This window comes from Pteronotus mesoamericanus, unplaced genomic scaffold (assembly GCF_021234165.1).
Source record: "Pteronotus mesoamericanus isolate MK-2021 breed Mesoamerican mustached bat unplaced genomic scaffold, CSHL_Meso_final scaffold_167, whole genome shotgun sequence".
Classification (NCBI taxonomy): domain Eukaryota; kingdom Metazoa; phylum Chordata; class Mammalia; order Chiroptera; family Mormoopidae; genus Pteronotus; species Pteronotus mesoamericanus.
The window spans coordinates 7,225,112-7,253,034 of record NW_026555308.1 but is presented as its reverse complement, the minus strand read 5'-3'; the positions used below and the strand labels follow the sequence as shown (position 1 = coordinate 7,253,034).

Here is a 27,923-nt window from a genome sequence, read left to right as displayed (position 1 = left end):
ATAGCCCAAATACCCTATCCGCTAAAACCATCACACACCCCAGAAACATTCCAGTGTGGAGCTCGGAAGCTAGCCTTAGGTGGTAAAGTCATCTGAACTAAATCCAAAGTTGTAGTAGCTTTCAAAGGGGATGAGGAGCAGGGCATAGGTGGGCAGGCATTATAAACATCCTATCAGGACACTCTTTTTTTAATGAATCTTAATTTCTTTTAACTTCAATAAACAAGGTTTTTTCTGACCTTGTTTGGAGGAACCTTCCAAATCACTACATTCCAAGAGGATAAAATATCTTCCTGAAGACTTCCAACCTCATCACTGGACACCTAAGTAATCAACCTAACAAAGTGACAGTTGTATGAACTAAAATGCAATGAAATTAATTCACTAACGTAGTCACTACATCTCTCAAAAAATCTAGGCAGTAATCATGCCAAAAATTTTATGATTTGTTCATATTTTTCTAAAATTAACTGTGCCATCCCTGTCCCCAACTAATGGCCCCCATTTCCAATCATCTCTTGGCATTTTGCATCTTCGCTGCACTGAGGATGGTTGACCTCCTGGTCGGCCCTCAGCCATCCCCTACTACACAGGAAGCTAGCCAGCTTTCACTGCGGGGTAAGGTTCAAAGCCACAATACTCAAGATTAATGAGTTGCAATAGCCCTTAGGCGGAAAAAAATGTAGAAGGCTAGTTCTTTTTTAAAAGCCTGGACTTCTTTTGATTACAAGTTATTCAGGTGTGATGACCAAAACAAAACTGCAGACAAGCCCCATAGTTTTTTGGTTTTTATAATTATTTATTCATTGAATGATTTAAGGTGTGTACCACTACTCCAGTTGGGAAAACCACATTGAAGTATTTGACTGTAGGACTTTAGATTCAGCCAAATATTTTCCATTAATTTTGCTCTGTAAAATATCAGACATTATAATTAAGTTTTTAATGCTTCAGCCATGCTCAGAACAACTGCAGTATAAGGATGACTTCAATCCACTCATGCCAAGTTAGGATAACAGGAACAGAACTAATGAGCTATGATGTCTAAAAGAATCGGAGATCTACCTTAAGATGAAAAGAGGTTCTGTTCCCCAAAAGCAAAGTGTTAAGTTTTAAAATTCAGCCTACGTTGTTCTCGAGACTCAAAAAGGAAAAAAAAATCATTATTTAAAAAAAGTACCACACAAATACACAATCTTCCATGATTTGTTTTTGCATCTAAAATGGTACAAAGGTTCAGAAATCTAGCAGTCAGAACTAACTTTTCCTAAGAGAAATCATTTCCCTTTCTAATCTTAGGTCTCAGGGTTAATCTTGTGCTCAGGTGGTACAAGGGAGACAACAGGAAGGGGGTTACAGGTGATTAAATGCAATGGAAAAAAGTAACAAATGCTAAAGTTTTCAAAAAGTTTAATGGAGCCAGTAAGGCATATAAATTGTGTTCTGGCAGACAGTAAGACCTGCTTTCTCTTACCAAGGAAAATGGCACATGTTTTATTTACCAAAATTTGACAATTGAGAGTAAAGGGTACTGAGATTAAGCATCAGAGCACCAACTAAAACGAAAACAACCCCCCAAAATTGCCGCTCAACTTGGAAAGAGGAACTAGAACCAAGGTATAAAGGGGAGATTAAATATGTGTTCCTCAATCCCAAAAAATCCTTTAGGAGTAGGAGCTCTGGCCACTTGTGAGCAACATATTACACCACCAAACCCCAATTCCAGAATCTAAATTTACGACGACAGAAAAACACAGGTAACTCCAACTGCATTTCTTAGTATAGTCCAAAGTGCAGCTTGAAAGTATTCGTAATACAGAGGAGGCTTGTCCATTTCAGATAAAATGATAGACTGCTGGAATTCTTCCTGCTATAATATTCAAATAAAAATGATCCACTTTTGCCAAAATTTAGAAATACCTCACCTTTCATTCCTAGTTTTAGTATGATGACTTTAAATAAAGGTTTTATATATAATGATTGCAGAACTTTAGTTCACACATTTCTAACATTCTATTCACATCCCACCCAGTCAATGAATATTATGGCTAACTTAGCAAAGTTTCTTCACATAAAGGTATTATTAAATGGCTGAGGAAACTGCAAACTTTAACAAAGTGCTGTGAGTAAATTACTGGAAAAACCCTTACATTGGATTTGCAATGGTCTTTTAAGGATAAAAATAGGAAGTAACTGATACTGGACTACAAATTTGCAAGGAAACATTTTTCACTGTCCTACTTGATATATAATATGATAGAATAAATTACAGTACCTGGCAGGCTGACATCAGTTCTTCATCTAAAAAAAGACTACCATTCAGTTCAAGATATTAAAAATGAAGATGAAACATGCTCTAAAACATAGTAGCTACAAGAGGTCTTATATTTACCCAAAAGAGGAATATAGTGGAAATTTTTATTTAGGTCTACCTAACATCAAGAGAACCTCCATGCGATTCCATCTTTTCCAGAATGAGAATCCAAACTGTGTTTTTTAAGAGAGGGATTGGAGAGCTGGGTTTTGCTGTTTAAGTTGTAATCACATTATAAGCAGATAAAGATCTTTTCTTACCTGCCACCCATTCCAATGGAAACTGCACAAAGTAGGGCACTCATGAAAGTGTAAAAAACAGAACAGAAAGACTGGAATACCTACCCTCCCACCATCCATCTCCCTCGCATGAATACCAAACCACAGAGGAAGCCCACTCTCAAAGTTGATGACCTCTCTACTTTAGGTCACCTTGAGTACAGTCTACGTTTACATTTACCATAAGGATAGTACCCTGCACGGGAAGCAGTACTTGTCTTTAAAACTGGAGTTTAAAGCCTACAGGGTTAATCTGGGGGCGATTTAATAATATTGCTACTTTTAGAGCACTAACACACACAAAGTGAATCCAATAAAGTTCTTTGTATTGATTCAATATTAAGTATTAATTGCATGACCATCATAGCACCTCTTTACATCACACAATCACCAGAATTAGCAACTGCTTTGAAAACTAGAAACAGGGCACAGTTCAATAATTAGAAGTTGCACACTGTTACTATATAGAAACCAGGTGCATGATACAGTGCTGCTGTGCAAAAAATGGAAGCCTGCAGATTTGACAAGGAAGCCAAATCATGTTTTAGACAATTTTAGGAACCTGGCAATACTGTTGAAGCAAAATACTCAACACAGCAGGAAATTTTTTTAAAAAAGCATTCTATAACCAAATAAACATCTGATATTTCCTTTCCCTTTGAGAATAAATACAGTTAAGGTCACTTTTAGCCTTGGAACGGATATATGTTTGCCTATGATGATCTTGCTAACAACTACACAATATCTGATGTCCTCTGCTAGGATTATAGTTTTAAGAAAGCCATAGTTACAAGAGGCATCTACTGTAAATACCTAGAACTTCCATTTATGGCAACCACTATAGAATTCACTTGTCTTAAACAGTGAACAAGGGAAGATGGCCTCATGTTTCCTTTGCAATAATAGTATATGTTGAGGATCAAGTGGCTTTCAAGCAGCATGGTGGGTGTGAAAATGTTTTCAGTTTAGATCATTCTGTTGCGTTTATGGGTTGGTGAGTCTGTAATGACATCGCCACACTGGGCTGAGGTACGCTTTCTAGTTCCACCATTGTCCAAGTGGAGTGCCATTTCTTCTGATATGAAAGTGTTCAAATCGACATCATGGAGTCCATTTCTCCTTCGACTAGCATTCGATCCACTGCTTACATGTGTAGGAGAGCCTGGGGTACTCGAACGCACGCTTATACTAGCCATTGCACCACTAAGACCTAGGAAGAAGAAAAAAGGTTTTAGAGTTGCTCAATTATTCCACCCTTTTGAAAGCAATCCACTTTACTTTCAATGTTGCCATAGTGTCAAAGGATGTCTATTTTCTTTGTAAGGGGCCCCCAGGGAGCAGTTAAGCTTTATTCTGGAAAGAGGAATCGTCTGACTTTGACATATGAGATGCTTTATTGGTGACACTACTTACTTTTACATTATTGGGCAAGCACCATGCTAGGTGTACAAACATAGTGAAATACTCCCATCTACTTCTTAGCCAAGTATGGTATGCAATTTATAGCTGAAAACAGAAGGCGCTTCTTTCAAACAACTTTGGTTATCAAAAGTCACTGTCCTGACAGATCCCTCTGATGTGTCTGTGGGTCTAGATGACTGTGGGTGTGTGCTCACATGAATATAGGAGAACAGGCAATCATTTCCAGGCCTGAATGGGCTTGTTCCACATCCCCTCTAGATAAGGTGGCTTTGTAATTTACCACCCAAAACAGTACTCTATCAAACCCCAAAAAAAGCATCACTACTATAAATTATGCTGGGACATCAAGTACAAAATGAATCTGCCTTAGACAAAATTGGGCTGCCTGATCACCCAAGGTCTGGACTGTTTGGTAGCCCCGTCCCCCTTAGAACTACCTAACTCATTATCATCTATAATCCTTTAGAGAAGGGAGTAGGGCAAGGGTGACATAAAAAATCCTGCTGCTTTGCTTGCACAGTTAAGTTAGTAAATCCAGAAAAGACCCAGCATACATGGTTGAACATTCAATTCCTTACACTCTTGAACAGGTAAGAAGGCAAACATGTCCCCACTCCTAAATGTTCAGGATAAACCTGTAAAAGGAATGAGTGAGGCAGGGAAAGAAACCGTAACACTGAATTTAAAAACCTAACATCACTGACAGTGGATTTTCCTTCTCATGAATTTCCCCTTATGCTATTCTGGCCTCACACAGGGATTTTATTGTTGCTTGATTGAATTTATATAGCATGATCTAGTATAATCAGTGTTTCCAAAGAACAGGATTTTAAAATAAGCTTCGAGGTTGGTTTCATAGGGGCCCATTCTTTCTAATTGTATGCTCTGTAAACATGATTTAAATGTGAACATTAAGTTGAAAAAGAATTCTGCTTTCTACATATCAAATCTATTAAATTCCCTTTGACACTGTTCTTGCTCTACAAATACTCTGAACATTCTCAAACCCACAGCCTCAACCCATATGCTGATCACATTCTGCAGCCCACACCTCCCTTCTCAACTGCTCTAACCAACCTGTCCCCTTAAGGCTTCCCTGTAGAAGATACATCTACCCTTCCCACTGATGGCCAGAGAAAAGCTGATCATGTCCCTTTTAAGCTCTAAACACCTTTCCCAAAGCTAGCACCTATTTAAAAAATAAAATACGAACACTAATATTGGAGTACTTCCTGCGTCCAGCACATTAAATACTTTTCAATGTCATTCTCAAAATAACCCTATGACATCTGCGTTACCTCCATTTTGTAGATGAAAAATCAAGATTAAGTAAGCCACCCAAGGTCACACAGCTAGTTAAGAGCTGGGACTCAAACTCAAGCAGATTCTAGCCACCATCCCTCCCCTTGAAGTTTAAATTATTTAACATGGAAGCGGCTTTAGAGTCTAAGGCCTGGCCTGCCTTAGGCCCCATTTCTTTGAACAGTTACTCTCCCTTCCTGCCTTTTTCACACCCCCCAAAGGCTGAATCATGACTACCTGTATCAGACAATTTCCAGTTCCTTAAAATGGCTGGCCCTGTGCCTCCCTTCTAACATCTGCTCCCCACTGATTCCTCCAGCACCTCCTCCCCTGATTCCTTCTTTCCTGGTTCTCCTACCTCTCCTGTTTAGTCTCTTGCTGGCTCCTCTTCCCTCCTGCTTCAAACTCTCCGCTCCTTCCTTTGTGGATTTTGCGTGTGTCTCTTCTGCCCAACAGGTTGGTATCACCCAGGCCGAGAGCCTTGACCCCTTCGCTTACCCATCTTTTTCCAAATCAGAAGCAGGTATTTCTGAGCTCAAGATCCTATCCATTTTTCTAACTTCCTGGACATCTCAAATTTAACATTTTCAAAAAGAACTGGGCAATCCTTCCCTTTACCACAGATTTATTAAAAATAAATTTTAAAAAGGGAAAAGAGTTTCTAACTGCCTACCGGACATCCAAACTTAACATTTTCATAAAGAACTGCACTCCTCCTTCCCAGACCCAAACAGGTTTATTAAAAATAAATAAAAAGGAAAGCAGCACCTAGAGCTCATTTTTCTGTAATAGTAGAGTATAATCATTAGACTCTTCCTAAACAATCTTTTCATCTCTACCTAATGAATTTAATATGGTTCTGGCATATGGATTCATTGAATTCTGGGAAAAAAAGAAAAAGTAGGAATAATGCTTCAAAGTCCTATCCAGTATTTTGAAAACCACTGAAATCCAAAGTTGTTAATGTTTATTCACCTAACACCAGAAAATAAACTCAGGTAGCTCCCTTCACATAAAGCTTTGCCATCAAGTTAGCAATGCAGTTTATTCCCAAGTTGCTGGTTGGTTGTTTTTTTTAAAGTTCTTCACCAAGTCTGTAAATCCCTTGAGAAAGCTGCGCCTTCCTTTCTAATCTCAAAGCTCGCAACATACTAAAAGGTATCCACATACTTTAAACAGTAGCATTTTCATACATGTTTCATAATTTGAACCTTCAGCAATAAACTGGACTACTTCAATAATTAAACTCAGGATGCCCTTTATTATTTGAAACAATCAAAAAAAAAGAAAAGAAAAAGAAAACACACCTCATGAAACCCCACCCCAATGCCCTTCGTAAGGTAGGAGGTTCCACAACAGTAAGTTTTAACACCTAAGGACAACACCCAAGGCTCATAGGTCACTCCATCAGAAGTGAACAGGCACACCAACTGCCATTCTCCATGAAAAAGATGAGTAAACATCAGTTTGAATTTGAAAATTCCCCAGTAACTTCTGTAAAATCACAATCTTTTTTGTTGGATGTATGACGTGGGGTTTAGTTTGCAGCTAAAGTAAAATCACAATGTGCAACATTATCTATGTATTACCTACTCTCAGCAGGGAGGTTTCTTTTCAAAGTTTAACTATCTCATCTTCCCCAAAAAGACTTTTCAAGTTTAAAAAAAAATTGATTAACAACCAAAAAATATGTGTATTTTAAACAGCCCAAATTTTATTTAATAAACCAATGACAGCTACTAGAAGATGCTTTAGGAAACCTTACTAAGCCACATGAACAATCAGGCCTATACAAGTACAGAGAATCTAAACATGCTTCAGAACTGAAAATGAAGTTGTACAGCCAGGGGCATACAACTTAATTTCTACCAAAAACACACTTTTTCAAAAGGGCTATGCGAATATCCATTGACAAAAGCAGTAGAACAAGTAGTATGATTAGACAGAAAAGTCTCAGTTGCTTAATACAAGATAAATTTTATCAGTTTTAAAGTTTCTGCATCCATTTTAAATGATTAGTGAAAGAGTGAGGAAAAAAGATTAGGAGAATTTAATCATACTTCGAACGAAAAAAGCTCTTACTGGAGCTAAAACAAAGTTACAAGTCCAGGTTATAAGAATCTAGGTTACACAGTAAATTGTTAAAAAGTAGCACAAAACTATTATTTTCATACCAAGTTCATGCTTATAGTAAGAAAATCCTGTTTTAAGAATTATTACGTGATTCCAGCTTACCAACACACAGTCAAGTCACATACAGGCAAAGAAAGAGCACATGTAGAACCAATCCACTTCCTTCCTCCACACAGCAGCCCCTTGACCTGAAAGCCACATCTACCCTCTCTACTACTTGCTTTCCACTTCTGCTGCCCACCCCACCCTCCACCCCAGCCCCACCCCCACCCCAGCCCTTTGAGAACAGAGGGCTATCTCTGGAGAAAGCAGATTGTCCTTATTGTTGACCCAATCAGCACAGGTTCAGGACCGGCCCCTGCAGATCTGCTCCACCAGTTTTCTTATCTCCAGTAGAAAGGTGGGATTTGAAATCCACACAACTTGAATCAAGTGATTAACATCCTGCCTAAACCCTAAGAAACTGGTATTCTTACATTTGAAATGAATTGCACTATTCAAATGGACAACCCTCCTTTTTCAAGAAGTTGTGTTCTGAGGTTTTTAATCAAGAAGCACTTGTGTGTAAATGTGGTGCTTTAAATGTATGGGGGCGGGGGGGTGTTCAATCACTGAAAAAGCAATTCTACTAGAAGATTTTGGTAATTTGAAGTAGATACCACTCCCCACCCCAATCTGTAAATTGTAATACTGAACTTTTATTGAAGTAAAGCACACTAAATCAAACCAATTACAAAGATACATGTGTCAAACCAAGAAAACATTTTCAGTTATTGCTCACAGCCCAAAATGCTTTCAATTTTTCAAAGACAGTTTTAATGCCATGGGAAAAATGCTCACGTTAAAATGAAAAAAGCAAGATACAGTACCATATATGCAGTATGATCTCCACTATAAAATAACTTTAACATTTGTACATTGAAAAAAAAAGTCTGGAAGAAAACTCACCAAACATTTAACTGCAGTTGTCTTTGTGTACTTGGACAAGATACTGAATTTTTACTTTTAGGAAATTTTCAAATTTTCCAAGAAATTAGTATTTATAAATCAGAAAACTAGTAAAAAAAAAAAATTAAAACTTAAATGTTAAACTCCATCATACCTACCAATGGATTTTTAAGTAAGTACCAGGTGAGTAAACTGGCTTTGAGACATGGCTATGCTACACGGACTCTTTATCACATCAATGAAAAAAAAGCCCAACAAAATTTTATTGCAAGTTCAAAACAATTTTGTATTATTCATGTTGGAAGCTTCAGGTAAGTCCTTCACCACCCCCAGAAAGCTCAGTAGCTAACATAAAATCTCAAAATTTTTCCATCAAAAATTTCAATGCTGTTTTAAATTGTTTTAATTGTTCTTGTTCTCAGAAGCTGGTCACAACAATGGGCATAATTTAGAAATTCCAGCCTTCAGAGGACTTTTACTTAAAGAATATTGTTGGAAATAATCAACTTTAAGCAATTAAGAAATGAAACTGCTTTGGTGCATTAATTACATCCTAATTTCAAGTTTTTAAAACATTTTACTGTTAAAATAACTCGATAGTTCTGTCATTCAGGAAGATGCAGATCACAACATTCAAGCATCTATCAAGATTCTACTTGTTCCACACTCTGTGCTTGCTAGGAATGTGGGCAAGAGAAAAAGATGAGATTTTGAAAGATGGATGGAAAGAAATGCCCCACAAGTCAGTTTCCATTAGTCCTCTGCAACAGAGAATTCAAAGGAGTTTCTTTTGTAACATACCATCAGTTTAAGAACATTCAACCTGATTTTTACGTTAAATTGTCAAAATGTGTCTAAATATTTAACTTTGTAAGTGGAAGGGATAAAGATAGGGAACGCACAGAGAAAAAAGAACCAAGCACAATTACTTAAAGTTCTTAAATGTACTAGGATTTCAACTAAGAAATTTTACCAGGAAGATTTGTTCTCACCAAAATTTACTAACTTCTACTATCACTCTAGTGCACCCAGGCCAAAGAGTAACAAAATGACAAAACAAGAGCTGCAAAAAATCTGTGCTCAAAGGACAAAGAAAATCCTATTGTCGCTCAAGATTCACGGTTCTCCATAAACTCTAGGGGAAGGTGGTTATCAGTTGAACCTGGTGAGTATGACAAATTAGGAACTTGCCTTACACTTTTTCTAAGTAAAATTTCTGTCTGAAGATGATTTCAAACGATTGCATTTTTATTATAAGGCCCTACGCCCAGTTCCTCCAGATCCAAGAAGTTGTATAAGGATCTCCACACAGCCCAAAGACTTTGCTAGGCAAAAAAAAAAAGGGGGGGGGGGCCAGAAATGGAGCCTATTAATTACTAAGGCAATAGCGCTGTCCCTCAATCTGATTGCCTGGGTTTATAAACTTCACACTGTCTAATGTAATTCTATTAAGCTAGAAACTCCCTTGACATTATTTGATTCACCTTTGTATCACCTGCTCCTACCACTAGCCTCTAACAGAGTACTTGGTATTTACTGTGTTCAGTAAATGTTGGGCAACAGGAAAGGGTACAAAATGGTAATATAGACTTTATTTTTAAATGACTATACCTTCAGCAGAAGGATTTTAATTGCAGAAGTCAGAATTTATAACACCCTATCCACTTAAAAAAATTTTTTTAACAGAGGGTTTTCAAAACAAAAAAACCACAAGACTTTAGACTTCATTCAGTAGTTGTTTTAACTGACAAGGTTCTTCCTTTAAAAATAAAATTTCTTTCTGGGAATTCTCCGCTCTCTCATTAAAGCTTAGACTAGTTATGTTTGCCTAAGTCCCTTTCAGCACGTACACAGGTAATGCAGTAGCTGTCTTTTTGAATGTGTTTCAAACACGAAACTTAAAATTAAGCAAGGTGTCAGTAACATTAATGATTCCCACCAGACACCAGACCCTATGTGCTAGAGGCCTCTAAGTCTGAACTAATGAATTTTACAGAGGGTCATTCCAGACCTGGTAGGGTTAGTTCCTATCACAGCAGTCAAAGAGTCTGTCAAAATGACTTTTGGAACTAAAAAACAGTCTGATTTTTCTGGAACTGTATGACCCCCGCCCAGAAACCTACAAAGACCACCTACGAGATGATTTGAGAGCGAGGTTTTGAATGAAATTGTCAAATGAGTGCAGTCTGACTTGGCATGCTGCGTCTTAGTCTTCCATCCAGGTCTCCATCTTCCCCTCCATGATCACATGTTCCATTCTTACTCTGGACCCTTTCACCTAAATCTCCATGACAACACACAGAACTGAGAACGAAGATAACAGATCTCAAACTAAGGCTTTTCCAAACACAGCAGCACTAATTTGGGCCACTAAAAATCTCTCCATACAGTAGAAAGACACTAGCCTCACTGGTTTATAACAACAGGAAACAAGCTCAAGATCTCTGAAGTAGTATCACCAGTTAATAGTAAGTTTTAAGTTATCCCTCTCCTTCTGGAGCAATTTGTGCAATTTTAAAAAAATTTCCTTCCCTAAAAAGGGAAGGAAAACAGTATATTCAAAGGCCACTGGAGCTCCTGGTCTATTTTGCATCCAGGGGCAAAGAGAGCACTCATAGGACTTAAAACTAACCAGAAGAATAGGTACTTTGTGTAGTTTCTCATTTACTATGTCACCTTATAAACAAAGTGTTATCACCTTTCACAGAGGAGACTGCCTTGGCAAGGCAAACCATCTTGCCCAAGGTCATACTGGGAAAGCAACCTATGTACAAAGCTTAAAATGCTCTTCTTACTATAGTAAGGCAGAAATACAGCAGATCATAAGACACTCATCTTCAAGCCTACTTATCCACTTTCCTTCATGGGAAGAACACCAGAAAGATACAAAACTCATGTATTCTCTGATGTCTTCAGAGAAGAAAAATAAGCCTGGAAACCTATAGCATCCCACCGCCAGCCCTACCAAGGGATGGTGGTAGAGAAGTCCCAAATGTACAAACATAGAGGCACAGCGGTTAAGAGCATGCATTCAGAAGCCAGACAAATCTAGAATATCTATTCTGCTACTATCTCTTCCACTTTAGCCAAATAAGCCTTTCTTCATTGATAAAATGGCAGTGACCCAACATTAAGTTTCAGGATTAAAGTGGACCCTCCTTAGCAGGGTGCCAACACCAAGTAAACACTAAAATAGTTCTTATTGTGAATTATCCTGAGGCCCCACTCCAAGTCTCAGTTGTTCTAATTTAGGTTTACTCTGAAGCACTCTCAAGGTATACCCATTACAGTATACCCTTATTGTAGTCATGCAGGGATCTGCATCCTAAACTGTATCTAAAGGTTCCCTGCCCAAACTGTGTTGCATCAAGTCACTTAATAGACCTCTGAACCAATGTTAAGTTCAGAATACATCTACGCCAGGTTCTGTTAAAGCCAGAATCTGTAAGATAAGGTTCCTGCCCTAATGTAGCCCCAGCCGTGAAAACAATTTAAACTGGAAAAGACAATGTACAGTTCAGGGAAGGAATGAGAAAAATGAAAAAAAATGAAAGAAAGCTTCGTCAGAGAAGGGGCTTTTAATCAATCTGAAAGAATAAACAGGCAGAGTGAAAAACCTTAGAAAAGAGAATGGGAATAGTCAATAGACAGTACAGCCAAGATACCCAACCCAAGGTTGAGAGGAAGTCATAAGGGTCTTGCTGCCCTGGCTGGTGTGGCTCAGTGGACTGAGCACTGGCCGATGAACCAAAAGGTCGCTGGTTCAATTCCCAGTGTAGGGCACAAGCCTCGGGTGCAGGCCAGGTCCCCAGTAGGGGGCACATGAAATGCAACCACACATTGATGACTCTCCCTTTCTCCCTCCCTTGCCTTCTCTAAAAATAAATACAATTTTTTTTTTAAAAAAAAAAAAAAGGGAGGTCTTGCAATGCCAAACTGAGTTCTGACCTCACCCTATATGCCATAGGGAAACAAAGGTTATTTTCAGTGAAGTGAAGAAATCAGTAAGATTACTCCACTGGCGCCAGGAAACAGGGACTGGCAAATGGGTCAACTCAGGACTGGGAAACAAGAGCAGGAAGATTATCCCTAGAGCCCAGGGCTCACCTCCAGAAAGCCTTCTCTGAACCCACAGCCAGGCTGCACTATGAAATGTTCCTTTCTGCACCCAAAACATCTTAAACATGACGCTGACGATATTAAATTATTATACAAGTATGTGTCAGCCTCAAAAGAAAAAAAAAACATTCATTTATACGTTCCCAGAGATTGCATAGAATCTGCCATGTCCATGTCTGCTATATGGTTAAATGAAGGGAAAAAAGTTTGCTATAGTTGGGGCTAGGAGGAGTCGTCCAGTTTGAAATCTGTGAGACAAATGGGTGTGGGACACCCGGTAGAGATGTCCGCCAAAGACAATGGGACCACACATATTTGACAGGAGAGAGGTGGAATCTAGAAGTACAAATTTTAGGAATTAATACTAAGGTGGCTTTTGAAGTGTTTTCAAGTTAGTGGAAGAGCCTAAGAATAGAAGAAAAAGAAAAGTTCTACAAGAGAAAGGATGTCTAGAAAAAGGATTATGAGAAAAGCAGAGAACCACAAAAGGTGCAGATGATTTTGTTCTGAAATCTATTTACATAAAAATGAGGTGACAGGTATCAATTCAGCGCTCAGTAAATTTCTGATAATGTTCTTAAGACAAGGACCAAAAAGTTAAGGATGGAAATCAATTTAGCATATGCTTATGTTTGACTTCTCTGAGTTTAATATCCAGATAATCAGATCTCATGGACAGAAAATTAAATACCAAAATAAAGCAATGGATTATATTTGTTAAGCCTTAATAACCCTGAGCTGACATTTCTTTATTGAAACTGTCTGATAATCATTAACTGATGTCCTTTTGATTGAAACTGTGAACTTTAAGAGTAAAGCTGATGAGGGTATATTGATCAGAGGATCTTATAACCACTATCACATCCCTCACTGTCTACATGAACTATTCTTCAAGTATCTCACCTCTTTATCATTTTTCTATATTTTATACCTAAAATAAAGGGCATATTTTAGGTATATTTGGGCATGTTTGATGCAGGTGAGAATTTAGAAGCTGATAAAAAACTATAAAGGTAATTTTCCTCTTATAAAACAGACAACATAAAATGTAATAGGAAAATAAATCAACGTAACCTCCTACACTCATGTTTGCTTTGATTATAAAACTCAAGTAGTCTACCTCAATATACCAATTCTTTTCCTATGTCCCCTCTTGCACTCCTAAACTTCATGACTTTAAACTCTTCCTCCAATGGAGAACTCCAATAACTTCAATTTGACCACAGATTTCATATATTTGGCTAAGCCAATTGTATGCCACACCAAATCCTGACAAGTATGTGCCCTAATTAAGATGTTTCGAAATACATTTTAAAACATCTGAACAATTTTCACTTCAATTTACTATTCAATAAAATAGATCATGAGGGCACCTTGTTACAAAGTTAGTCATTAAGCTGCATTACAATTTAGTTAACAATGCCCTACCATTAAAAATCAATCCAATTACTTTAAACACTCAAATCAAGCATTTCCAATACACTGATGTTCTATAAAACCACTACAGCACAAAACTCAGTGTAATTTATGTGTCTGTATACTCCTTCAAGGGGCCCTATTCACCACAACACATGTAATTTTTAACTACATGATTTTGGTGTATGAACCCTAGGAATAAGAGTACACAGAGTCTCCAATATATTCTCAATTGGCCACTACTTGGTAAATTTATTGAAGGGAAAGATTATTTTTCTACACAGCTTTGTAAGTAAACTTATTTAAACCCTCACAATTTAAACATAAATAAAATTATAGAATCCTTTCCTAAAATTACATCATCGTTGAAACTCCCGAAGTTCAGGAAAATAAATCACAAGTTGAAGATTCAATTTAAGAAAATGTATGGGGAGGTGGAGGATATCTTAGTTATTTGGGAGAGGGGCTGGCTAGCCCTTTGTACAACTGGGCAGAAACTAGGTTTACAGTTGTGAGTACATGAAACAGAGTTTTTTCTTGTATTATTATTTATTTGAAACAGTTTATCCTTTTATTATTATTTCCCACACAAACAACTGTAAACCTACTTTGCCCACCCATGTATACAACTGCATTAAAATTTAAAATGAGTGGCATTTGTTTCTTAAAACTATTTTCTAAAACCACAGTGTAGCATAATACAGAAAAAGACACTTTAACAAGAGAAGTATGGAATGAGTCATAAATCCACTTAATAAAAGCAGAATACTTAGAACAACTACATCAAATACCACCATGCATTAAAATTAATCTGACAAACTATGTGTACTTCTAGTACACACAGTAAAATTTTCCAAATTTAATGATAAAAGATGTGAAACTCTTTAATTCAACAGGAAGAGATCAACCTGTTTTTCTGCCTGAGTTTTAAAAGTTCTGATGGCATAACTGCTCTTCCATATTAGAAAACAGCAAGCAGTCTTGCTACTGCATCCATACATTATGGAGTTTTTTGTAATAAATGTTTTTGTATTTTTAACTTATCATAAAGTCACAATCAGGAGGGGGAAAAAAAACTAACACTTTTTCAAACCCCATGTTCTGGTTTGAAGGTAAAGAATCAAAGTTTGCCAGACAGAACAATAATCTATATATAAGCATTAAGGTTGCAAGGATATAGAAGCCCTTTGTGTACCTTTCCACTGTTTTTATTACAAGGTTACTTTGCTTTAGATAACCTACACTGTGGCCCAAATGTTAACTTTTAACAGGACTCATGACCTAACTCACTAAATCACTTCTATATACTTAAGTCACTGGCACAATCTATGTTTTCACCTTGGCTTCAACCAAGTCTTATTTTGTTGTTTTATTTTTATAGCAGTATAAAACGATGTCCTATAGAAGTATTTCTCCGAGTTCTATTTGAAAGTCTGTATTAGAGAAGAACAAGCAACAACAGACTTTTGACTACATACTCCAGGTTTCTCCAGTAATACTCACACCCCTCAGCCAAGAATGCCTTTTTATGGCAGGTCTGGCCTGGGGAGATGGTGATAGACCTGTTCTTTGACAGTCCTGACTATCAAAACAAGGACCTAAGGGACAAAGGAAAGTCGATTATTCTTCTCTATGTCCACTCCCACTGGGTCATCAACTCTCACCCTCTACAGGCACATGCAGTAACTTAGGGTGTCAAAGGGAGTTCCCCTGAGAGCGAGCCCAGCAATTACCTGCCTTATTTGCCTGTCACTGACCAGGCTCCTCCAGGCAATCATTAATGTGGTAGAAGTCTTAAAACACAAGAACTTCCTCTTTGACTCAGAAGAGTAAGAAAACAGGTACAATATGAGTAAAGCAATAAATTCTAATCAACGCTGCAAAAGACTGTGTTACTGTAAAATCAGTAAGCTCAAACTAACTTTCTGAAAACATTTTTTAGAATGGGCTATCTAACATTCAAAAATTGTCCATATACGTTCTTAGCTTACATTCTATTTAAACATTTCTAGAGCAAATAGTTACTAGAATAGACAAAAAACAGACAATATATCTGGACCTAAACCTAAATGTGAAAATGGATCCACAGGCACACTCTTAACCATTTTCCAAAGAAATATGTTTAAACGGCTTTACCATGCAGAGCTATGGCTTCCCGGAAGGGTTGCAAATCAGTCTCTACAGATGAGCTAGTTTCCGTTGAAGTAGCTCGGTTAGGGGACACTACAGTCAGTCTTGGGGGAGCTCTAGAGTTTCGTGGTGGAGGAACTTTCCCACACAGAAAGCTGATCAAATCTTCTCTACGAATAGTTCTTCTGCGCTTTTTAACCCAAGCCAACACATCCTTATTGCGTCGCTGATAGCCAATCTGAATTCCAATATCAAAACTTCGCTGATGGGTATCCACGCTTTCTGTAAGGAAAAAAAGAATAAGAAAATGATACATGATGATCAGTAGAACCATGCTACATTTTCTTCTAAATAAAAATCATTTTACTAGTTAACCAAAGTATCGTTTTCTAAGTCAATTAGTAACCAGAGTATTTCGTTCATGTTTCAAATGTTACACATGACACTTAATCAACATGTTCTAAATTCAGTTAACACATCACATAATTTTAGAGCTTATGTTCTTTTTTAAAAACATAAATTTTTTATGTTCTTAAAATTTTAAAGAGACTTTACTGTTAGCCAAATTTCCATGTTTAAAGTGCTATTATTCCCTTAGAAAGCTTGTTATAATAATCCAACTAACTTGTTTAATAATGCTAACAATGGGTAAATTATTAAATGTTTATTATTACTATGTATACTCAGCTTCACTTGAGAAAAAGTAATACCATTATCTTGAGAGCAGTACTACTGTCCCCTTACTGCATATGAGGAAGCAGGTATTGAGCACTGAGTAACTTCACTAAAGTCACAAAATACATACAAGAGCTAGAGTTTTGCTCATATCTGTGATTCTTATCTACTAAGCTGTACTGCTCTCCTTCAGAAAACAGCGAATTCTCAATAGAAACATCACATCATTTAACAGGTGACTAAATATTTTGTTTGACTCAAGCCACGCTCACCAGCAGTATTCACCATGTTATTTCGGAGATGCAATCCTACTGACAGGTTCAGCACTGATCGGGGGGAACACAACTGAAGTAGCAAACATTTTAGAAATAAGGGAAAATTCTGATTTCCACAAAACCTAACAGCACAGTGGAAACAAAAGAAACTTCACTTGTTTCCCTAGGTACATTTTCATTCTTCTTCCAGTTCCCAACAGTTTTCCATAACTCATAATCATTCCAACCCCAAAGGATCTTGCCTTAAAATCTTTGGCCTCACAGTTTCCATGTAGATACTTCCTCCATATATACTGAACCTGAGTTTTCAGTGAAACGATCCCTGCCCTTTAGTGGTTTTATACAGTTGAAATTTAAGTCACTAATTTTTTCATAAGATTTTATTTATTTATTTTTAAACAGAGAAGGGATGGAGAACAAGATAGAGAAAAACATCTATTGGTTGCCTCTTACCCATGCCCCAACTGGGGACCAAACCTGCAACCCAAACATGTGCTCCAACCAGAAATCAATAAGGGACATTTTGTTTTGCCAGACGGCACCCAACCAACTGAGCTACGCTGGTCAGAGCTACAATTTATTTTTAGGTGAGCTGCTAAACCAGAAGAAAATCATAAGTGTATCTTTAACAAAATTAAAGACAGTTCCTTTCTCCCAGACCTTTTGTAAAAGCAGTCATTCTTGTGTAACGAAGAATCATCTATTACTTTTTCTGGCCTTGAATTTTTTAAAAATTCCTTGTCTGCTACAAAAGTAGATGCGGAAAGGAGGAGCAATGATCAATGAAGAGTTGTGTCCCAAAAAGAAAAACAAGAATCCAGACATCATTGGATCCAAAGCTGTATAAATCTGTATTATTTAAAAAGATGGCAGAGGGCAACACAAGCAGAACATTATTACAAGACCCATTGCTTAGGAGATGATCAGACCTTATTACTAAAAAATTAAAAAAAGAAAAATGGAAGTTGTCCATGGAAGCACTCAAAAATATTAAACTCCATCACAATGTTAAAAAAAAAATTATTCTGATTTTATAGATATAATAAGCAGCTCAGAAATATAGTAATTTCTCCAGTATCTCATTACCAGAATAGCCAAGTTATGTGAATCAATGTCTTCTGATTTCTCATTTCACATAAACAAAGGAAGCATGAACTCTATTTTAAATGTAAAATGCATGTAAGAGGACAATACAGCACTTTTTCACCTCTCAGTCTAAAGGCTTAGGATGAAGCTAGTCTTAGACGCGTAGCTATACTCTAAGGTCACCTTGTCAAGCTATATCTAGACCTTAAATGATCTGAAGAACTGGAAGTATTATAAAAGAAATCAAGCCATCATGAAAACTAAGTCCATCCCACAGGACTGACCATGGGAAAGGACAAGGGTAAAAATGTATGAACCTAGAAGCAACCAGGTTTCTACTAACCAGCCCTACACCCAAAAAGAACTGTTGTAGTCAAGCTCATGACTGGAGAAAAATGACTAAAAAAAAATTTCATTTTTCAAGAAACAAATAGAGGAAGGCTCAGTACTAGAAATATACTACAGAGGGAAAGAAGTTGAAATCATGAAAGGATACAAGAAACAAGCCTGAAGCAGGCTTGGAAATGTACCTGGCAAACCAGAAAGCAAAAAAAGAAAAGCTAAACCTGATACAAACATCGAGTCAAAGGTAAGAAGCTCCCTGAGGTGGTGTTTTAAAGAAACTGACAATCCAGGGAATGAAGAGCTTGGCAAAATTTAGTTTTCTTCTAATTGAGGGCACAAGGAAGTCACAAAAGTTACATCTGCAAGAGGCTGATGATTTAACCAGGTGTTTCAACAAAGTTGGAACACTCAATAGTCACTGATTTAAATGAAAGACAGCTACATAATTAGTTGTGACCCTCTTTTACATTGTATGCAACTGACCAATCATTTCACCTCAAAAATTCTGCACAAGTCTCAGTATCAGAACCAATCAAAGGCACCCTAAAAATTGACATGTTGTGAACATTCACATCCTAGAAGGTACAGTAGAAGAAAAGCAGATATAACATTTAAGGTCTTCAGATACATGCTTTTGCACTGCCTGGGCTTAACTTGGTTTTATACCATTAACAGCATATCGTGAAAGCCAAATGCAATTACTTTAACACCCAGATTAATCCAATCTCAGTTATTCCACTATAGAGAAAAATCTCATGTTAATACTAAACCATTTAAAATATAGTCCTATGTTTAGGACTTTAACACTTTGAATACACCTGAACCCTGACAAGAGACCCAAATTCTAGAAGTGCAACACAAACAGTAGGGGACAGTCTGGGGCCCAACACTATCTTACTGATACCAAAGTCACTGTGGAAAAGGGCCATAAATTTGAAGGTTAGGCACACTCCAAAGGCATCACAAAATGTCAATCTAACTGTTAATAATACATTCATTTCCTCACACAAGAAACACTGGTTCTTGCCAGTCACAGTAGACATCCCACGTTTTATATTTTTTAAAAATGTTTTTATGTAAGTAGCTGAAATTTAATCCACGAGATTTTTAAAAGCTGAATCATCTCACCACTGGCAGGGGACACTTGGCAAATAATCATTTCTGAGGTCAAGACCAAATGCAAAATTTGGTCTTGATAGACAATTAATCAGATTTCACTTATAGTTTTTCTGATACTCACAAATCTCGTATGAATCAGCCAGAGCAAGTATCCCAATTTCATAAACAAGGAACTTTTTAAAACTGAGGTTCAAAGGGCCTTACCCAAGACTATGTAAGTGGCAGTTCCTTCTACACAAGGCATTTCTTCCTGAACAAGAGGAAGTCAGTTCCCATTCTCTTAAAGAGGATCTACGAACCAGAAGAGCACACCACTACATCAAATAAACACTTCTAAAGAATACTACTGACTACAAAACATTTGAACTTAAAAACTGAACCTGTATTAACCAACCACTTTGTCACAAGGAGGAATATATATATTTTAAATGTTCCATTAGAAACAAAGATCTGAGTCAGTGAAAATAAAATGGTTTCCCAACTGTTTTGAGCAATAACTATGTATTCCCTAATGAGATAGTATCTACTAGGCAGTAACTTCTAGCTACTTACTTACTTAATCTTCGCCTTCCACATAAAACAAAGGACAAGAACCAAGGAAGAATCATTGCAGCCACAATAGCCTGGCATCCAATCCTCCTTCCTTTCCTAAAAGGTCCTTCACGTTTTTGTTTGGACAGCTCTGGGGGAAGCTGCTGCTGTGCATTTGTTCAAGGGGTGGAACATGTGCTTTAGTCCTAAATTAATCTGCACCACCCCAAACATAACTATGATACCAGTTCTGTGCTATCATGTGACCCAATTCTGGCCAAGAGACTGTAGACATCATTTGTTAGTAGTTTTTTTTGGGGGGGGGGGGGCCTTTCTCAGCTCTTCTAAGTTTCACATCTACCAACATACTGAAATTAGCCTGAACACAAAGCTCCCACATGTGAGCAGACAAGGGTGGAGAGCTGTAGAGCCAGGGAGCCTGAGCCACTGAATTCAGTCAACCTCACCCTCACCTGCAAGTTAGTGAAGAGCCAATCCATGTCCATACCATTGAAGCCAGCCTAACTTGTAATTTTCTGGTATCTGCAGCTAAAAACATCCTTTTTACAGAGCAGTTACAAACTGGAAAATTATTATCTTGTATAAAAAGTTAGAGACAAAATCTTAAAACAGTATTAGGAATAATTAAAGCTACTACTGCTCCTTACAAGTTTAATACAACTTAAGATAATATGGATCACAATTAGAAATCCTAAGACATCTTATGCAGTGTCAAAATTCAGTAATAGTTTTTTGCAACAAGGGGAGTCACAAAGGAACTCTAGAAGTTTTAAGGAGGTGAACCCCTCAATATGTCTCCAAGTAGCAAATGCTTTGTCTCATTCACCACTTGGCCCACAAATTTTCAGTATGTTCAGTTCACTTTCAGCTTATGTAAAGGTCCAAAATGGCCCCATGAAGTGAGACAGTGTTATTATAAACAGAATATGGCACCAACGTATCTCAAAAATAAGGACTTATATGCGTAACTATTTTTCTCACATGAAAATTTTATTTACGTTTAGCCCTTTTAGGAGGAAACGAAGAAGGAAAGTACATACCACAAAGCTTATTCCAACACAAGAAAAAAGTTAGACCAAAAAAAAAAAAAAATCACTAGAATTAACTTTCCTTAGTCTTAAGTACTGCCCACAGACATAAACATCTGAAAATAAAACTTGACCACCAAGAGTCAACCCTAACACTCACCATATGCCGGTACTAAACTAAAAGCTTGTACTAAGTTATAAATACCAATCCCCCCTTACAGTTAAGAAAATAAAAGAGAAGAGTGGTGGTGGGGGGAAGAAAAAAAATCTTGCTCCATTATCTGTCTTAAAGCTTAAGCAGGACCTTAAAGCTATGTAGTAACAACCTAAATTCTAAACTCAGGTATTTCAGCACTGGTCTCCATCAGGATGTTGGCTTTCTGCAAGCACTATTCGAATACAGACGTGCCCTGGGGCAAATGCTGTACACTGGGAGACCAGAAACATGATTAATATAAATCTTTAACGTAAACAATACGAAGAGAAAGCTCTCAACAGATGATAGAACCCAGTATGCACCTGAAGTTTCAGAAGCACTTTTAAAATGTGAAGGGACAAACGAGGCACAGCATTAAAAAAAGGACTTAAAAGAGAAAAACGTTAACAAGCTGAGAGAAACAACATTAAAAAAAATATCCTGTGGCTCTACAGGATAGAACCAAACACTGGCTCACAGGGGCTGCTGAGGAGCTAGGGCACAAGCACCTACCTCAGTCTGATCATGTGAGGCTCCCTAGGACAGCCTGTCCTAAAGGACAACGAATCCAACCTCTCTACTGAACAAGCAGCCCCCCAAGCAAGAGGAATTTGAATTAGATAAGGAGAATAGGAAGGCCTTGTCCTAGAGGAGAACCAGTCCAACTCTCTACTAAGCAAGTAGCCATAAGCAGGAGGAATTTGAAATTAGATGAGAATATGTACTTTCTAAATGAAGAATCAAGAAATGGAGACTGGAAATCTGTCAGCCAAGGAAATGTGGGAGGTACCTGGTAGATTTAAGAAGCAAACCCAGGCTTGGCCAAATATTTCCCAGGTAAGCATCAATCTGGGCTAGATTAAAATGACCTTTTCACTCTCTTCTTTAGTTGCAGACATCACAAATGTACTAATCTAAGCAAGAGAGACACAACATGACTGAATATTGAACATCACCCTCTTTAGAGTTATCAAATCAACACAGAAACAAGAACCAGCAATCAGGATTTTTCTTCCTCTTTCCAAAAAAAGAGGTCAAAGTCTGCCTCTACTTTGTTAGATGCAAGAACCACTCACTTCATTTGATTGAGTTCTGTTCACACTGAGGGGATACTCCAACATACTCTCCTCCAAATCCTTCCAGCTACAGTCCTACTCAACCAAATGAATGTTCAATTTTTCAGAAGGCCACAGGCGATCAAAAGTCTAAGCTTATACCTCAATTCTGACCATCCAATGTGCTCATTTTAAAGACTATGAAGAGGTTGGTGAATGGGCCAGGCTATACCCAGGCGGCAAAATGAGCCATTTTTAGCTTGTTATATTAAGTGCTTAATTATACAAAATACAGGAGCACTGCCTGCTTAAAGGGATGCCCCCCAAATATTTCTCCCTGTAAATTATATTTAAGTATTAATCATAACTGTGAACGTTCTGATTGAAATTTATCACCACTTAACGCTGCATACACTTTTGACACTGCCTTGCCAATTTTACTGGTTCTATTTAAGGTATCCAATTATTCCTGTGTTCTCTGAAGACCACACCCTGAAAAGAATTATTTAACTACAGAAGACTATGGATACTCTCCTTAAATCAGATAAAAAAAATAATATTGCCACACTACCCAATTCCAAAAAGCAGTTGTTTGTCTATTCTATCAGGTAAACATGCTTTTAACAAAAATAAAATACAAAATAAGAGTAGTTCAATCTAACAATCCAGCATTTGCAGTGATGCAATAACCTCATGCGATGTTCAAAAAAACAAACAACTGAATGTCTCTCATTAAGTTTCCTGAACAAAGCAGGCCAGTAAATTACAAGCAGAATTTTCAAATCAAGTAATCAAATTAAAGATTTCAAAGTTCGACTCCTGGGTCCATCTTCTTATACAAAGAATTAATTAGCACTAAAGAAAACTGCCAGCTTTAGTCCCAAAGGAATAACAATCCTGTACACAACAGCACCAGAAACTGACCAAAAAGCCAGAGCACATTCCTATTTTTGTATGACCTAGGCAAAGAGCCTGGCATATAGAAGGCACTAAAAATGTGCTGCCTTACCCTTTAAGCAAACAGCAATACAACAAGCACATGGCTAATCCGTGGTACTACCATACAACAGAATGCTACTCAGCAAAAGGAAAAAAAAGGCACTGAGCTATTTATTAATTCATGCAATGTGAACTAAATGGATCACTTTTAGAAACATTATAGGAAAGTGAAAAAAGCCAGACCCAAAAGGCTACATACTGTAAGATTCTATTTATGATATTATGGAACTGGGAAAAACCATATATACAGCAACCATATCAGTAGTTACTAAGGGCTAGAATGGGGAGATATGATTTAATAGCACATACTTGTCAAACTCAAGCTTACTTACATCTTAAAAGGATAACTTTACTGCATGTAAGTTATACTCCAAGAAATATGATTTTTTTTTAAAAGAGTTCTATGTTTTATTTCAAAATTCCCTGTCTGGATGAAACCAAGAGCCATTGCAGAGAATATTCAAGACCCTCAAAAGCACTGATGGATGTTAAAGCAAACTACTCCCGAGTCAAATTTTAAGGAACTCGGCCACAGAAAATCAAAGCTTACCACTGGGGCACCATTTAAGTATGTTTCCCCTTTCTTGGTACGCCTGGACCATTAGTTCCTCATTGCTTAAAATTAACATTCTACTCACCAGTTTCAGTTTATGTATCAAATTACCATCCCCCCAAAACTGCAAATTCTAACCAAGAAATTTCACAGTAAGAATATTTTTCCTATAGAATGCTACCATCATTTAAAAATTCTTACACAAAAATAAGAATCTAAAACTCAAGTCACTCCACAGCTTATTTTGATAATTTTGAAATGCACAAATTCCACTACTTTTATCAGCAGCTCCCAAAAGTTTGAAAGCATTTGATTTTAATATAGTTATTAATACAAATTCAAATCTTTTTTCCATAGACACCTTGCCACAGCACCGCCCCCCCCCCCGTCTCGCAAATCAAACCCAAATTTCCAAACCTTCAAAATCAGTATGGAACAAAATCTTAACCCACTGTCACTAAGAGAGTACAATATGCAAGGATGTCTCCTTAACATATCTTCATGTCATCACAGAAGGGGGAAATTAACTCCAGAAAGGCACTACCATGAAAGACAACTCTGTAATTCACACTTAGATCACAGATTTCCTGCCAGCAATGTGCAAGCAGATATAAGGTAGTTTTTAAGACAAATATTTGAAGCTGCTAGGGAAGAGCAGCACATTAACGTGGGCACAGATTATTCCAATTAGCTACTTTTCCACGCACTTTAGTGCTCTCAACTATCATGCTCTAAATTGCCTCTCCCAAGATTCTTTTCCACGAAGTTCTTGCAAGTCTCCCCGCCCCCCATCTCACTATGACACAAAACCATAAATTCTCTTCCCTCGCTGTCTTTTCCAGAAAGAAGCTCCTTCTACCCAGTCTCAGTTCAGGGCTTCTGGACGTCGGCACTAATGACATTTGGGGCGTGGACCTGAAAGAACGATCTTGGGCGGTACAAGATATTCAGATCCCCCTCTCCGTAATGACATTCAAAAATGCCCCCGAGATACTGCTAAATGTACCCGGAAGAGAGAGGGGTCAAAATCGCCTCCAGCTGAAAATCACCGATCTAGTTAGCTAGGCCACCACCGGAGTCCAAGTTGAAAATATTTAGGATTAGTGATTGAATTCAAGAACAGAAAACACTCGGGCAACCTGGGTCCAGATAAAGATGACCAATACAACTAGAACGCGAGACTTAAAACCCTGACGCAGGGTGCCCTTCCCCTTAATCGGCAATGCAGCAAGGTTATCCTTACCTTTGTAGAGGTTGGTGACGGCGGTGGCTGCGTTTTGGAAGGGGACCCAGAGAGAAAGTCCTGGCTGCTGACACACTCGGTCTGAAAGAGTGGTGTAAAAAAAAAAAGAAATTTTATTTGGGCGTCAATCACTCCGGAACGGCCATATTAGGTTTCGCCATTTTGTTCAAGGGTTTCGGGAATCTCAGAGACTGGGAAGGCGGCAAGAAAGGGGTCGCGGAAGGGTGGAAGGGGCACCGCGGGGCTCGGAAGCGCAGAACGAGACCGAGCTGCAGCAAGGGAGGTGCCCCCTCTCAGTCCCCGCCCCGAAGCCGGCTTCGGGCACAATAGGGACGGCCCTGCCGCCTCCTATCGCCATTTTGTGACTAGGGGCTCCTCCCCTGCCCTCCTCGGCCTGGGGGCGCCTGGCAGCCGGGCCTGAGGAGCGGACTAACTCCTCCGGGCCAGGTCCCAAAAGAGGACATTCCCCGCGCCGACCCCGGGCCTCCCCCGAGATCCGGGTTTCTGCGCCGCCATCTTGTGAGGAAAGGGCGGCGGGGCGGCGGCCGGAGCCGGGCAGCCGCCCCGGGGCGCTCGGCCGAGGGTCAGGCCCGAGGCGGCGGCAGCAAGATGGCGGCGGCGGCCCTCACCTTTGTAGAGCTGGGCCACGGCTGTGGCCGAATTCTGGAAGAGGTGCCACAGCTTCTGCTGCTTGTGCTCGGGCTGCGCCGCGGCCGCCGCCTCCTCCTGCAGCTCCGGGGGTAGCTGCTCGTCCTGCTCGGCCTCGGCCAGGCACTGCCGCTCCCACTTGGAGAACCAGTGCTCGGGCCCGTGTTCCTGTATCTCCGCTTCACCCTCTTCCTTCCGCTCCTCCATTCTCCGCGGCCTCCCGCGGCCTCGCCGCCGCCGCCGCCGCGTCCTCCTCAGGCTAGTCTCCCGCGGGAGCGTCGTCGTCGAGCGGCCTGGCAGCGGGGCCCAGCGGCCGGCGGCGCTCCTCGCGGCGGCCCAGGCCTCCTGCTGCCCGACGGCCTGCGAGCCCCGCCCCGCAGCCCTGCGCAGCCCGGGACGACCCCCGCCCCGGGCCTCCCCACCCCTGGGCCCCGCCTAAGTTCGCTGCGGGCCAGATGACCGCAGCCGCCCCTAGCCTCTAAGGTCCGAGCCTGTCTACCGCCGCCCCATGGCGCCGCGGCCCTCCCCACCTAGGACCGCTACCGCTGACTACCGATCCGGCCCCACAACCTTGACACCGCCACCGAGCCCACACCGAAAACTGAAGAATGTCGCTGCCGCCGCCGCCGTCGACGCCTCTGCGGCTGCTGGTCCCCGCCCTCCCCCGCCCACATGCTGACTGAGGAAGCACCGCCCACTCGCGTTCAACTCTCCTGTCTCATTGCGGCACCTCTGCTCTAAGAGGTCTCATTGGTCTGGTCTGACCGTTTCCGCGTACCGGTGTCTGGATATTGCACTGTAATTGGTTCCTCGGCCTGTCTACCTGACATAACCAATGGGCGGGGTAAAAGGGAGTGAATGTCAGGAAGGATGAAGTCGTAAAAAAGGGGGAGGGGCGGACAGTGGTTGCAGCCAGCCAACCAACCACCCCCCAAAATAAGTGCGCATGCGCACTTGCCGGCGGCCCCTCCGCCCGGGCTGGCCCCAGGAGTCACGTGACTCGACCTAGCCCCTTTACCCCGGACAGGCTCTTCCGGTGCTTCCAGCCCCCAGAAGACGGGAAATCAATCCCTGCCTCAGCGCCGCTGGGATGGAGTGGGGTGGCGGGTGACCGTCTGCTTTATTCGGTTCCTTGGGCTACAAAAAAGAGGAGGAAGAGTGGGGAAACTGAGTATCACTAACTTGAGTACAAGTGTGCTTCTGTTTATTAGTGTCCCATTTCTTAGATGGACAAATTGAGTCTCAGAGCCAAAAGAAAATCTTTTAGGTTGCAGGCCAGTGGGTCCTTCCTGTGGCCTGCGGGCGGTCCGGACACACGGCTTGTCACAGGCAGCGCTTTGGAGGGGCTCTGCGCCCCTCCCCCGGCAGACACCCCAGTGCCCTGTGAGGACACCGTCTCTGGACTAGACCGCAGCTGCCGCCCAGCCAGCCCGCAAAACCGAGAATAAATTGGAACGGGAGAGGGTGTTGAGGCCTGGACACGTTTGCGCCTTCGCGAGTGCGGCAGCCCCCGCACCTGTCCCTAAATGCACACTCCTGGGCCACGTGCGGCTGCCTGCGTCACGCGCCAGCCTCCGCCTCCTCCTGCCGGAACCTGTGTGGCTAAACCGAGTGGGAGGCCCCGCTTCCAGGGGAAAGTTGTGTGCCGGCCTCTTTTAACCCGCCGTGTGCCGTCGCCCTGTAACCCCTGCCCAGATGGGGTCTGTGCGTCCGCTGCGAGCCAAGTGCGGGCCTGCGCGCGGAAGAGAGCCACCGGTCAGGGGCTTTCCCTGGACCTTAGGTTCTGGGAAGGAAACATCCCGTAAATGAGCGACGACCGCACAGAGGCAAAACTGGCCCTCTACATTGCACTCTGGCGGTGGGTCCCTGAGCCACTGGGGGCTTGGAGAAGTCGGCGTAGAGCACCAACTCCCACTAGCTGCCCGATTATGTTCCTACAAATTTGGCTTTAAAGCCATCACGTCTGGAATAAAATCTACCTCACCAAAACCGAAAAGTCCCTGTACGATTTGACCCCACCTCCTTTTTCCTGTTGCCAGCCTCTGCTCACCTTCTGCGGCTCAGCCACAGGCCTTTCTGTTCTCCTG

The 27,923-nt window shown here is 40.1% G+C and overlaps 1 protein-coding gene across 1 annotated transcript; it reads right to left on the bottom strand.

The window, feature by feature from the left end:
• Nucleotides 1-778: 778 nt before the first annotated feature.
• On the bottom strand, nt 779-26,479 carry HAPSTR1 (HUWE1 associated protein modifying stress responses). The gene is made up of 4 exons (XM_054589567.1): nt 25,818-26,479; nt 25,189-25,269; nt 16,069-16,344; nt 779-3,802 (listed from the first exon to the last, which is right to left on the bottom strand). Exons 1-4 carry the CDS (start codon nt 26,041-26,043, stop codon nt 3,558-3,560), a joined length of 828 nt encoding a protein of 275 aa, XP_054445542.1. The 5' UTR covers nt 26,044-26,479; the 3' UTR covers nt 779-3,557.
• Between the last annotated feature and the right edge of the window lie 1,444 nt (nt 26,480-27,923).

What these genes read in the sequence shown, in the direction of transcription:
- HAPSTR1 (XM_054589567.1), bottom strand. Translation starts at nt 26,043, where the DNA reads ATGGAGGAGCGGAAGGAAGAGGGTGAAGCGGAGATACAGGAACACGGG. An exon ending in CGTGGCCCAGCTCTACAAAG is followed by an intron (nt 25,270 to 25,817) that starts GTGAGGGCCGCC and finishes CCACTCTTTCAG; the next exon opens with ACCGAGTGTGTCAGCAGCCA. An exon ending in GGAAGCCATAGCTCTGCATG is followed by an intron (nt 3,803 to 16,068) that starts GTAAAGCCGTTT and finishes TCTTCTTCCTAG; the next exon opens with GTCTTAGTGGTGCAATGGCT.